This window comes from Scomber japonicus, chromosome 7 (genome assembly GCF_027409825.1).
Source record: "Scomber japonicus isolate fScoJap1 chromosome 7, fScoJap1.pri, whole genome shotgun sequence".
NCBI classification, from domain to species: domain Eukaryota; kingdom Metazoa; phylum Chordata; class Actinopteri; order Scombriformes; family Scombridae; genus Scomber; species Scomber japonicus.
In genome coordinates, this window is record NC_070584.1 from 27,792,004 (window position 1) to 27,805,576 (window position 13,573).

Below are 13,573 nucleotides of genomic sequence, written 5' to 3' on the forward strand. Positions count from 1 at the left end.
AAGGCAAGCAGGGTTAAAACCAGGAAAACGGTCCGTAAATACGTGCTGGAAGGTTTAGCATGAAGCAATTCACAATGACAATCTGACAAAGAGGGACGGCTCCTGATGTCCCAAAAAAAACAAAAAACAAAAACCGAGGTGGTCGGGTGGAGGGGGTCTGCAGGAGGGATAATACTCACCCCCCCTCATAGTCAAGCAGGAGGCTGGTAGCCAAGGTGGAGCATCACGGAACCTCTTTGAAGATGGGACAACTCTGGAGGCTTGGCAGGAGGCCGAACGGCAGAGACAGGAATCTAAGCAGGAACCCCTGGTGGCTGGCGACGGAGGCAGAACCTGGGGTCGGACCCCTCTGGTGGCCGGTGGCGGAAGAAGAAACTGAGGCCGCACCCCCTGAAGGCGTTTGACAAAGGCAGACGTGGGACCTCTCCGGAGGCCATGGGCAGAAGCAGAACCTGAGGCTGGACCCCTCTGGTGGCCAGCAATGTAGGTGCAAGAGAAGGAACCTCTCTGGAGGCCGTCGGTGGAGGCAGAGACGGAGGCCGGACCCTTCTGGAGGCCGGCGGCGGAAGCGGAACATGAGGCCGGACCACTCTGGTGGCTGGCAACGGAGGCGAAACCTGAGGCCGGACCCCTCTGGTAGCCGGCGAAGGAGGTAGATCCGGGAACCCTCTGGAGGTCGGCATTCAAGACCCTTTGTCCGCAAACTGGGACCAAGAGGATGAGGCCGTTGGACGACGGGGAGCTCAGGCGCTGGGGATGTAAGGTAAGGCCAAGGCAGAGTTCGAGGCAGGCTGCTCGTCAGCAGAGTCCGATGCAGGCTGCTCGTCAGCAGAGTGCGAGGCAGAGTCCGGAGCCAGGGGTTGCTGCTCATCAGCAGAAACTGGAGGAAGGGGTTGCTGCACACCAGCCGGAACAAGGAGTAGCTGCACGCCAGCAGGAACTGAAGGAAGGGCTTGCCGCACGCCAGCCAGAACAGGAGCAAGGGGTTGCTGCACGCCAGCCTGAACAGGAGCAGGAGGTATATGGTGCAGCCCAGTAGCCTGGGTACGTGCACTAATTAGAAGCAGCAGGAAAAGAGCAGGTCAGACTGTGACAGTTTCCTGTTAGAAAAGGGAAATGAGTGGAATGAATGGCAGAGTAGTGGCCCAGACCTTTGCCAGGATGAGTGGAGGCCCAAGGGAGTCGACTGCCCACCCCCAGGATGACCCTAGGATGACCTATGGATAATATATACCGCTATGTTTATAGAGGAAACTATGGTCTGGACTTAATATTTATTTGGAACTTTGGAACAATTAAATGGTTTGGATTCATTGTTTCTATTTCTTTTGTAGACAACCATAGGTCTATGACATTTTGGCTTCTGATTTCTTTAACATAGTATTATTACATCCATTCTGGCAATGTCTGGAAATATTAGTAGTGAGAATACAAATATGGTTAAGGAAGTGGTTTAAATGGGGTGTAAGACTGAGGGAGAAAATGATGAAATGGGAAAGAGAGTTGGTGAGTTGGAGGAGTTTGTGTGGAGCGAAATGGGAGCGTATGACAACAAAAAGGGGGAGGGTTCAGGCAGCATGAGGAAAATGAGGAAGATAAGAGTTAAATAATTGATGTCATGAAGAAGTGAATCAGAGGGCTGCAAGACCTGGGCAGCTTTCTCGTCATATCCTCTGACAATGTTGGACATATTGGACCAAGTTGAGCTCTGCATCCCTCCCCTCAACACCTCCTGCATGTCAACGCTGGTTTCACCCAAAGCCACACTCATCAAAACATTGTGGTACTGCATCGCTCTGCTGACTGTGATGCTCAACCTGTTGGTTGTCATCTCCATCTGTCATTTCAGGCACAGATACTTTTCTTGAATTATTACAGCTAGTAGTGTGTAATAACTTGTATTTTTCATACAATTATGATTTTTTAAATCCTGTGCTATGAAACCACATATGGTTCTTAGTCCATCCTGCATACAAGCTTCAAAAGCTAAACAGGCTAAAGATCTCAGTACTTCACTTGTACATTAAAAAAATCTAATTTTCATTGGGCTTCTTTGTACGAAGGCGTCACAATAGCAGTAGTCATGATAAAGTCCAATTCTTCTAAACTGAAAGAGTAGAGATTTCATTTGCTTGTAGAGTTTGGTTTTTGTATTTTGTGTCAGTAAAGGTAAAATATTCTGTATTCTCAGAAATATGACACACTTCAGGAAACTACCACTAAATGGAAAACTCATAATCTTTCTCTCCAGGCAGCTTCATACCACCACCAATGTCTTCCTCCTCTCCCTGGCTGTGTCTGACTTGCTTGTTGGTGGTGTAGTGATGCCAGCTGCAGTTGCCCTGCAATCCTGCTGGTTTCCAGGTAAAATCACATGTACTCTCTTGTTTTTTTTGTTGGGCTTTACTCTCACCTCTTCCTCTGTTGGAAGCATGGTGCTCATATCAGTGGACCGTTATGTGGCTATTTGTGTTCCTCTGCACTATTCTTCCATGATAACAACAAACAGAGCTAAAATCTGTGTGTCTTTGTGTTGGATCTGTTCTGTTATCTATAACCTCATGATATTAAAAGATCACTTGTCCCAAATAGACATGTTCAATCCCTGCCCCCAAGAATGTACACTTGTCATGAGCTCCATATCAGGGGTAGTAGACTTTATTGTCACTTTTTTTGGCCCTGTTACTGTTATCATAGCTCTCTATATGAGAGTGTTTGTGGTGGCTGTGTCACAGGCACGTGCTATGCGGTCTCAAACTGTAGCTGTCAAATCAAGAACTCAAACTGTAGTTGTGAAGAAATCTGAGATGAGGGCTGCTAGAACTCTTGGCATTGTCCTACTTGTGTTTATAGTTTGTCTTTGTCCATATTACTGTCCTTTTCTAGCAGGAGAGGACATGACAGCTGATGGTTCATCTGCTGTAACTTGGCTATTTTACTGTAACTCCACTTTCAATCCTCTGATCTATGCCTTTTTCTACCCCTGGTTTAGAAGAACCATTAAACTCATTGTCAGCCTTCAAATACTGCAACCAAGTTCCTGTGATTTCAAGATATTATAGAAATCAACTCAGAATACTTTTTAAAGAACATAATAAAACCACAGTGTTATGACATATAATAAACATATTAGGTTGGGAAATACAGATATTAACAATATGAATTATGTTTTAAAAAGTAACTTAGACAGTTTAGATGTTTAGAAACACTGAATAGGTATCCTTACTGTTTTATATTACTGTACTTTAAAACAGAACAATATCTGCTGTATATGAATGAATGAGGTTCTGTAGTAGCTTAAATATTGTAGAGAAAAATACAAATGCTAAAAATGATGTGTTGTTTCCAGTCTGTTGGGGATCCCTGACAAATGATATGATTATGTACAAATGAATAAAACTAATAACTGTCACAATCTGTGTATGACTGTTTTCTAAATCATCAAGGCCAAATTGATGTTTTTATCAGGACACTGAAGGAATATTATTTGTATTTTTATTACTCAAGAATCCCAGAAATACCCTGAAATGATGAAGATAAATTTAAAGCAACAGGAAGACTAAGAATAATTATCTTTCAAAGACCTACAGCAGCTGGTGTAATGCAGGTTTGCTGTCTTGATTGTACGGCCTGTTTAATGGTCTCTCTAAAAATTGAACATAAATGTCTTTGAGCTTCATTCAGTTATTTCAGAACAGAAAATATTGTTTACTTTTAATTCTTATTAAGCTATTTCTCACATGGTATATGTATGGGTGTTGGTATATGTCAGCCAGTACATGACAAAAAAGTGACATTCAGAAATACCAAAGATATGTTTTGACATACTGTCGGCATTCTATAGTTTGTGTTTGTGTTTTTCAGAGAGTGTTAAAAATAGTTTAAGGCAACCTGTCAAACACAATCACAGGGCACCTGTGGATTAATTATGATTAATCATGATTCCTAAATATGACCAACAAATTCACATTTTCTCTGTATATTGTTGTTGGAATGGAAAGATAAATGACAGGAGGCGGACATATATGTTTAACATTTGTTTTTTTTTATTCATGACAAATGCAAATCATGTTATTATTGAGGTTGAAAAATAACATCAACTAAATCATACCACATCTCCTATACCTATTAGCGACTATAGAATGTATTCTTCAGATCTTCTTTTTTTTAATCAAACTTAAAGATAACCTTAATTCTAAACAATTTGTGCATCTTAGCCATTGCTCTTTTTTTAAGCAAATATAGGATGGGTGGATGAAACTTTTTTCTTTTTTTTGACAAAACAACTGCAATTTCATTAAATGTGGACCTTTTACCTATTCTTCTTTTGGCCAGTTGCTGAGGCAAACTAACTGGTTAATAATTTCTTAATGTAAAGCTGAGCATTGTAGACAAGACAATGTAGTCTTTAATGTAGTATTATTATATCAATAAATCTTTATTTATATAGTGCCAAATCACAACAAAAGTCATCTCAAAGCACTTTTCACATAGAGCAGGGGGAGAAAAGTGGTTTAAATGAGGTGTAAGACTGGGGGAGAAAATGATGAAACGGGGAAGAGAGTTGGTGAGTTGGAGGAGTTTGTGCGGAGCAAGATGGGAGTGTATGACAACAAAAAGGGGGAGGGTTCAGGCAGCATGAGGAAAATGAGGAAGATAAGAGTTAAATAATTGATGTCATGAAGAAGTGAATCAGAGGGCTGCAAGACCTGGGCAGCTTTCTCGTCATATCCTTTGACAATGTTGGACATATTGAACCAAGTTGAACTCTGCATCCCTCCCCTCAACATCTCCTGCATGTCAACACTGGTTTCTCCCAAAGCCACGTTCATCAAAACACTGTTGTACTACATTGCTCTGCTGACTGTGTCGCTCAACCTGTTGGTGGTCATCTCCATCTCTCATTTCAGGCACAATTCTTGAATTATTACAGCTAGTAGTGTGTAATAACTGGTATTGGTGTTGGGGATTTTAGGGAAAACTGCTGAGCATCAGTTTTCATACAATTATGTTTTTTTAAATCCTATGCTACGAAACAAAATATGGTTCTTGGTTCATCCTGCATACAAGCATGTTTAAGGTGTTTCAAAAGCTAAATAGGCTAAAGAGCTCAGTACTTAACTTGTACATTTTATTTAAAAAATCAAATTTTCAGTGGGGTTCTTTGTATGAAGGTGTCTCAATAGCAGTAGTCATGATAAAGTCCAATTCTGCTAAACTGAAAGAGTAGAGATTTCATTTGCTTGTAGAGTTTGGTTTTTGTAGATTTGTGTCAGTAAATGTAAAATATTCTGTATTCTCAGAAATATGACACACTTCAGGAAACTACCACTAATTGGAAAACTCATAATCTTCCTCTCCAGGCAGCTTCACACCACCACCAATGTCTTCCTCCTCTCCCTGGCTGTGTCTGACTTGCTTGTGGGTGTTGCAATGATGCCAGCTACAGTCGCCCAGCAGTCCTGCTGGTTTCCAGGTAAAATCACATGTACTCTCTTGTTTTTGTTGGGCTTTACTCTCACCTCTTCCTCTGTTGGAAGCATGGTGCTCATATCAGTGGACCGTTATGTGGCTATTTGTGTTCCTCTGCACTATTCTTCCATGATAACAACAAACAGAGCTAAAATCTGTGTGTCTTTGTGTTGGATCTGTTCTGTTATCTATAACCTCATGATATTAAAAGATCACTTGTCCCAAATAGACATGTTCAATCCCTGCCCCCAAGAATGTACAGTTGTCATAGGCTACATATCAGGGGTAGTAGACTTTATTGTCACGTTTTTCGGGCCTGTTACTGTTATCATAGTTCTCTATATGAGAGTGTTTGTGGTGGCTGTATCACAGGCACGTGTTATGCGGTCTCAAACTGTAGCTGTCAAATCAAGAACTCAAACTATAGTTGTGAAGAAATCTGAGATGAGGGCTGCTAGAACTCTTGGCATTGTCCTACTTGTGTTTATAGTTTGTCTCTGTCCATATTACGGCCCTTTTCTAACAGGAGAGGACATGACAGATGATGGTTTAGCTGCTCAAAATTGGCTATTTTATTGTAACTCTAGTTTAAATCCTCTGATCTATGCCTTTTTCTACCCCTGGTTTAGAAAAGCTATGAAAATCATTGTTAGCCTCCAAATAATGCAGCCAGGTTCCTGTGACACAAAGATCATTTAGAAAGTAAATGAAGATGAAATTTTGTTTTGTGTTTTGTCAACTTTGTATACATCGGTTCAGAATACTTTTTAAAACCACAGTGTTGTGACTATACTATATATACTATACAGTGTATATAATAAATATATTAGGTTGGGAAATACAGATATTAACAATGTGAATTATGTTTTAAAAAGTAACCTAGACAGTTTAGACGTTTACTACTAAAAGTGTACTAAAAGTAATGTGTTGTTTCCAGTCTGTTGAGGATCCCTGACAAATGCTATGATTATGTACAAATGAATAAAACTAATAACTGTCTCAATCTGTGTATGACTGTTTTCTAAATCATCAAGGCCAAATTGATGTTTTTATCAGGACACTGAACATATATTATTTGTCCTTGTCTTACTCAAGAATCCCATAAATACCCTGAAATGATGAAGATAAATTTAAAGCAAAACTAATTATCTTTCAAAGAAGCTTCATTGATAGCTAACATCAGATGCTGTAGGTTGTTTGCTGTCTTCATTGTACGGTCTGTTTAATGGTCTCTCTAAAAATTGAACATAAATGTCTTGTGAGTGTCATTCAGTTATTTCGGAACAGGGCATATTGTTTACTTCTAATTCTTATTCAGCTAATCCTCAGATTGTATACGTATAAGTCAGCCAGTACATGACAAAAAAATGACATTCAGAAATACCAAAGATATGTTTTGACATACTGTCGGCATTCTATAGTTTGTCGACCAGAGAGTGTTAAAAATAGTTTAAGGCAACCTGTCAAACACAATCACAGGGTAGCTGTGGATTAATTATGATTAATCAGCATTCTTAAATATGACCAACAAATTCACATTTTCTCTTTATATTGTTGTTGGAATGGAAAGATAAATGACAAGGTCCGTACATTCCCTGTATGACCGGTGTCAGAGCTTGGTCCGCATTGCCGGTAATAAGTCAGACTTGTTTCCAGTGAGGGTTGGACTCCGCCAGGGCTGCCCTTTGTCACCGATCCTGTTCATAATTTTTATGGACAGGATTTCTAGGCGCAGCCAGGGTGTGGAGGGGGTCCGGTTTGGTGACCTCAGGATTGGGTCACTGCTTTTTGCAGATGATGTGGTCCTGTTGGCTTCATCAGCCCGTGACCTCCAACTCTCACTGGATCGGTTCGCAGCTGAGTGTGAAGCGGCCGGAATGAGAATCAGCACCTCCAAATCCGAGGCCATGGTCCTCAACCGGAAAAGGGTGGGGTGCACTCTCCGGGTCGGGGATGAGATCCTGCCCCAAGTGGAGGAGTTCAAGTACCTTGGGGTCTTGTTCAAGAGTGAGGGAAGGATGGAGCGTGAGATCGACAGGCGGTTCGGTGCGACATCTGCAGTAATGCGGACTTTGCACAGATCTGTCGTCCAGTCGATCTTCGTTCCTACCCTCACCTATGGTCATGAGCTTTGGGTAGTGACCGAAAGAACAAGATCGCGGGTACAAGCGGCCGAAATGAGCTTCCTCCGTAGGGTGGCTGGGCTCTCCCTTAGAGATAGGGTGGGAAGCTCAGTTATCCGGAGCGAGCTCGGAGTAGACCCGCTGCTCCTCCGCATCGAGAGGAGCCAGATGAGGTGGCTCGGGCATCTAATCAGAATGACTCCCGGACGCCTCCCTGGTGAGGTGTTCAGGGCACATCCCACCGGTAGGAGACCCCGAGGAAGACCCAGGACACGCTGGAGAGACTATGTCTTTCGGCTTTCCTGGGAACGCCTCGGGATCCCTCGGGAAGAGCTGGACGAAGTGGCTGGGGAGAGGGAAGTCTGGGCTTCCCTGCTTAGGCTGCTGCCCCCGCGACCCGACCCCGGATAAGCGGAAGAGGACGAGACGAGACATGGATGGGTGGATAAAACTTTTTTCTTTTTTTTTGAATAAACAACTGCACTTTCATACAATTAAATGTGGCCCTTTAACCTATTCTTCTTTTGGCCAGTTGCTGAGGCAAACTAACTAGTTAATATTTTCTTAATGTAAAGCTGACCGTTGTAGACAAGACAATGTAGTCTTTAATGTAGTATTATTACATCAATCAATCTTTATTTATACAGCGCCAAATCACAACAAAAGTCATCTCAATGCACTTTACACATAGAGCAGGTTTAGACCATACTCTTTAATTTAATTTAAAGAGATAGCATATTCCAACATGAGCTAGCAAGGAAAAAACTCAGGCAGAACTAAGTTCTATGTGGGCGGCCATTAGCCTCAACCAGTTGAGGTTGAGAGAGAGACAGATAGAGAGGTAGAGAGAGAGAGAGAGAGAGAGAGAGAGAGAGAGAGAGAGAGAGAGAGAGAGAGATCCCTCCTGGTAATGTCTGGAAATAGGAGCAATGACTAGGATAAGGATGGAAAACAGAGTGTGAAAGATGAGGAGCAATACTGGTTAAAAGAGGACTGTAAAAATCGGAAAGAGCAGCAACACTACATAAACAGGTATACACACTTGTGTAAGTATGTAAGGAAAATAAAATTGTTCACACTGATATTTATACAGAGGGGCTTTTTGATGTGTCTCATATTGTCTGTATCCTGCAGTTTCTGGGACTATTAAAGTATTCACAAAATCTCATTGCCTACCTGAAAAATAGAACTATTTATTATAAATAAAATTTCAGCAATACTTTGTTAGACAGCTATAATGCAACACAGGTTTCAAGGAATTTGGGGGCCCCAAGCAAAATGAACTTGGAGGCCCCCCCACCACCACCGCCCACCGACGCCGACACCCCCTGGACCACAGCAAAAAAAACCTACGCCCCGCCCGCCCAAAGCCGACAGGAACCACAGCATAGACACACTGTTGAAGTTCAACCACACATTATATCAATAAAATATTTCTTAACAGTGCAAATACTGCTTACAAATGTTGCATATAGGCTACTGCACACATAGTATGTTTACTTATTTTATTTGAACATTTGCAATCAACATATAAACAAACTGCAAATTCGGTATTAAATATAAAATCCAACATAGATAAAAGTACACACACACATATAAGATTAACCGTTAAAAAATATGCAAAATATCTACATCTGCTGTTTGCGAGCCTTGGCTTCAGCAAAGGCAACCACAATGTCCTCCATGTCCAAAGACCTGCGAACATCACGCTCAATTGACATAACGGCCAGTCCTGTGAGCCTCTCTTGGCTCATGGTGGATGTCACTACCCGATGTGAGTCGTGTCACTACCCGATGTGAGTCGCCTACCCGATGTGAGTCTGACATGCGCAGTAGCGTTTTCGATCGTCCGCCATCTTGGATGGTTATGTACGGCAACTCCGCTTGGAAAAAACGCCCCCAGACTCAAAACGCGATACGCGAAATAAATCAGTTGTATAAACATATAAATATAAATAAAATAAATCAATCGTATGAATGTATAAATATGAATAAATATAAATAGTTTGGTTGTAAATAGTTGTCAGAGGTTAAGAGTAAGTATACATATCATGGAAATATCCGGAAATCAGACATGTATAAATATATATAAAATAAATCAATAGTATAAATACATAAATATGAATGAATATAAATAGTTTGGTTATAAATAGTTGTCAGAGGTTAAGAGTAAGTATACATATCATGGAAATATCTGGAAATCCACTCACAAGCCAATCAGTGCTCAGGCAGTACATGCCTCCAAAGCCAATGAGGACATGTGACCGACGACAACGACAACTAGGCTTTGATTGACAGCTGTTCCAGCCTATGGAAATATTCGGTGAAATGAAGTTGATAACCTTTTAGCCAATAGTCTGAGGTTTCCATCGGTGTATGACGTCGTTTAGGCTAAAAACATAAAAAATAGGGGCGTGTATTCAGAGGTTATATTTTGTTGGTTTAAAAAGAACACTGCTGCTGTTTATATTTCAACTACGAACTAGGAACATAGGTCCCGGGGAACATAGGTACGGTGTGGGGGGCCCCCTTGAGGGGGATTCCGATAACAGTGTCGCTGCACTTTCCTGCATTGACCATCACAGCATTAAAGGGACGCGCACACACAGTTTGTCGTTGCATTCAATTCAAAACCAGTCGTTGTCTGGGGGCCCCCGGCCAGCTCGGGGCCCCAGGCAATTGCTTGGTTTGCCTGTCCTGTTGCGACGGGCCTGATGCAACACACAGCTATGATACCAGCCAGTTTTGGGAATGTATATAATCTGTAGCATACCCTCTGAAAGATGGTAAGAGACTCGACTGATGATTTTAATCATTAATCATATGGCCGTCTCTTTGTCTGGTCTGGCCTACATGTAATCTCTGAAGCCTAAAGACTGCGTTACCCTGTGTAACCCTAATCCATTTCCTATTGAGCTGCTACAGAAATTACACATGGAATCTGTATTTCAGGTTGATGTAAGATGATGTAAGACCTTAGAGGAGTTGGTTTTTACCAATGCACAACCATCGGTATCCAGCTGGATGGGCAAGAGGTAAGCAAATTTTAAATTGAGCAGCTGACCTCCTTCCACTAAAAGATCTGGATGATCTGACACCTGACCAACAGTAGAGGTTGCAACCTGCTGACAATGGTCAGTGGTTTTTGCAGCCAATGACAAGAACTATGGAGACACAAGAGCAGTTCTCCACCAGATCCCCACAGGTAATGCTCCCCTTGTTTATGATCAGTACAAGCTGATTCCACCAGCTTTTTGTGTTGTTTCAGTTATAATAGCTATTTGACATAAACATTTGTTTCTTTAATTGTTATTTATCATTTAATATTGAAAATGTTTTGCTGTCAATTTAAATTGAGCGACTGTGGCTCAGGAGGTAGAGCGGTCGTCATCCAACTGGAAGAGTGGCTGTTCGATTCCCGGTTTCTCCAGTCCACGTGTCGATTTGTCCTTGGCGAAACACTTAACCCCAAACTGATCCCGTTGCTGCGCCAACGGTGTATGAATGTGTATGAACTGTTAAATTTCCCCCTGATGAGCAAGTGGTAGCCCCTGCCATCAGTGTATGAATGGGTGAATGATATGTAATGTCAAGAACTTTGAGTCGTAAAGACCAGTTCTTTTTCTGAATAAACAATGTTTTTTTAATTTTTTTAATCCAATTCATTGATTAATCGAAAAGATAATTGACCAATCAATCAATTATTCAAATATTTGTTAGTTGCAGCCCTAGTAGGAAGTTAACTTATTGAAAAAGAGAGGGAATTGGAAAGAGAGCAACATTTGGTGAGTTGGAGAAGTTCGGTTTGGGGAGGGGTCTGCAGCACATGAGAGTTAAATAACTGATGTCATGAAGAAGTGAATCAGAGAGCTGCCAGACCTCAGCAGCTCCCTCATCACATCCTCTGATGATGGTAGAGACATTGGAACAAGCTGAGCTCTGCATCCTTCCTCTCAACACCTCCTGCATGTCAACGCTGGTTTCTCCCAAAGCCACGTTCATCAAAACACTGTGGTACTACATCGCTCTGCTGACTGTGATGCTCAACCTGTTGGTGGTCATCTCCATCTCTCATTTCAGGCACAGATACTTTTCTTGAATTATTAAAGTTAGTAATGTGTAATAACAGGTTTTGTTGTTGGGGATTTTAGGGAAAACTGCTGAGCATCAGTTTTCATACAATTATGATTTTATAAATCCTATGCTATGAAACCAAATATGGCTCTTAGTTCATCCTGCATACAAGCTTCAAAAGCTAAATAGGCTAATGATCTCAGTACTTAACTTGTAAATTAAAAAAATCTAATTTTCATTGGGCTTCTTGTATGAAGGCAGTAGTCATGATATAGTCCAATTTGCTAAACTGAAAGAGTAGAGATTTCATTTGTTTGTTGAGTTTGGTTTTTGTAGATTTGTGTCAGTAAAGGTAAAATATTCTGTATTTTCAGAAATATGACACACTTCAGGAAACTACCACTAAATGGAAAACTCATAATCTTCCTCTCCAGGCAGCTGCACACCACCACCAATGTCTTCCTCCTCTCCCTGGCTGTGTCTGACTTGCTTGTTGGTGGTGCAGTGATGCCAACTGCAGTCGCCCTGCAATCCTGCTGGTTTCCTGGTAAAATCACATGTACTCTTTTGTTTTTATTGGGCTTTGCTCTCACCTCTTCCTCTGTTGGAAGCATGGTGCTCATATCAGTGGACCGTTATGTGGCTATTTGTGTTCCTCTGCACTATTCTTCCATGATAACAACAAAGAGAGCTAAAATCTGTGTGTCTTTGTGTTGGATCTGTTCTATTATCTATAACCTCATAATGTTAAAAGATCACTTGTCCCAAAAATATATGTTCAATCCCTGCTCCCAAGAATGTACAGTTTTCATAAGCTACATATCAGGGGTAGTAGACTTTATTGTCACTTTTTTGGGCCCTGTTACTGTTATCATAGTTCTCTATATGAGAGTGTTTGTGGTGGCTGTATCACAGGCACGTGTTATGCGGTCTCAAACTGTAGCTGTCAAATCAAGAACTCAAACTGTAGTTGTGAAGAAATCTGAGATGAGGGCTGCTAGAACTCTTGGCATTGTCCTACTTGTGTTTATACTTTGTCTCTGTCCATACTACAGTCCTTTTCTAGCAGGAGAGGACTTGACAGCTGATGGTTCATCTGCTGTAACTTGGTTATTATACTGTAACTCCACTTTCAATCCTCTGATCTATGCATTTTTCTACCCATGGTTTAGAAGAGCCATTAAACTCATTGTCAGCCTTCAAATAATGCAACCAAGTTCCTGTGATTTCAAGATATTATAGAAATCAGTTCAGAATACTTTTTAAAGACCACAATAAAACCACAGTGTTGTGACATATAATAAATATATTAGGTTGGGAAAGACAGATATTAACAATATGAATTATGTTTTGAAAAGTAACTTAGACAGTTTAGATATTTAGAAACACTGAATAGGTATCCTTACTGTTTTATATTACTGTACTTTAAAACAGAATATCTGCTGTATAATGAATGAGGTTCTATAGTAGCTTAAATATTGTAGAGAAAAATACAAATGCTAAAAGTGATGTGTTGTTTCCAGTCTGTTGAGGATCCCTGACAAATGCTATGATTATGTACAAATGAATAAAACTAATAACTGTCTCAATCTGTGTATGACTGTTTTCTAAATCATCAAGGCCAAATTGATGTTTTTATCAGGACACTGAACATATATTATTTGTGTTTTTATTACTCAAGAATCCCAGAGATACCCTGAAATGATGAAGATAAATTTAAAGCAAAAGGAAGACTAAGAATAATTATCTTTCAAAGACCTACAGCAGCTGGTGTAATGCAGGTTTGCTGTCTTCATTGTACGGTCTGTTTAATGGTCTCTCTAAAAATTGAACATAAATGTCTTGTGAGCTTCATTCAGTTATTTCAGAACAGAAAATATTGTTTACTTTTAATTCTTATTAAG

General features: G+C 40.9%; 3 protein-coding genes across 3 annotated transcripts; all 3 read left to right on the plus strand.

Annotated features, from left to right (window-relative positions):
• The first annotated feature begins 1,679 nt into the window (after positions 1-1,679).
• LOC128362285 (trace amine-associated receptor 13c-like) lies at positions 1,680-3,062 on the plus strand. The gene is made up of 2 exons (XM_053323026.1): positions 1,680-1,849; positions 2,252-3,062. Exons 1-2 carry the CDS (start codon positions 1,680-1,682, stop codon positions 3,060-3,062), a joined length of 981 nt encoding a protein of 326 aa, XP_053179001.1.
• A 1,678-nt stretch (positions 3,063-4,740) lies between these two features.
• Positions 4,741-6,171, plus strand: LOC128362286 (trace amine-associated receptor 8c-like). Its single transcript, XM_053323027.1, has 2 exons — positions 4,741-4,910; positions 5,364-6,171. The coding sequence occupies exons 1-2, from the start codon at positions 4,741-4,743 to the stop codon at positions 6,169-6,171; spliced, it is 978 nt and encodes a 325-aa protein (XP_053179002.1).
• A 5,334-nt stretch (positions 6,172-11,505) lies between these two features.
• LOC128362288 (trace amine-associated receptor 13c-like) lies at positions 11,506-12,911 on the plus strand. Its single transcript, XM_053323028.1, has 2 exons — positions 11,506-11,675; positions 12,104-12,911. The coding sequence occupies exons 1-2, from the start codon at positions 11,506-11,508 to the stop codon at positions 12,909-12,911; spliced, it is 978 nt and encodes a 325-aa protein (XP_053179003.1).
• Positions 12,912-13,573: the final 662 nt, after the last annotated feature.

Excerpts from the sequence above, each read along its gene's own strand:
- LOC128362285 (XM_053323026.1), top strand. The coding sequence starts at position 1,680 with ATGTTGGACATATTGGACCAAGTTGAGCTCTGCATCCCTCCCCTCAAC. Across the intron at positions 1,850-2,251 it reads ATCTCCATCTGTCATTTCAG|GCAGCTTCATACCACCACCA; the intron begins GCACAGATACTT and ends CTTTCTCTCCAG.
- LOC128362286 (XM_053323027.1), top strand. The coding sequence starts at position 4,741 with ATGTTGGACATATTGAACCAAGTTGAACTCTGCATCCCTCCCCTCAAC. Across the intron at positions 4,911-5,363 it reads ATCTCCATCTCTCATTTCAG|GCAGCTTCACACCACCACCA; the intron begins GCACAATTCTTG and ends CTTCCTCTCCAG.
- LOC128362288 (XM_053323028.1), top strand. The coding sequence starts at position 11,506 with ATGGTAGAGACATTGGAACAAGCTGAGCTCTGCATCCTTCCTCTCAAC. Across the intron at positions 11,676-12,103 it reads ATCTCCATCTCTCATTTCAG|GCAGCTGCACACCACCACCA; the intron begins GCACAGATACTT and ends CTTCCTCTCCAG.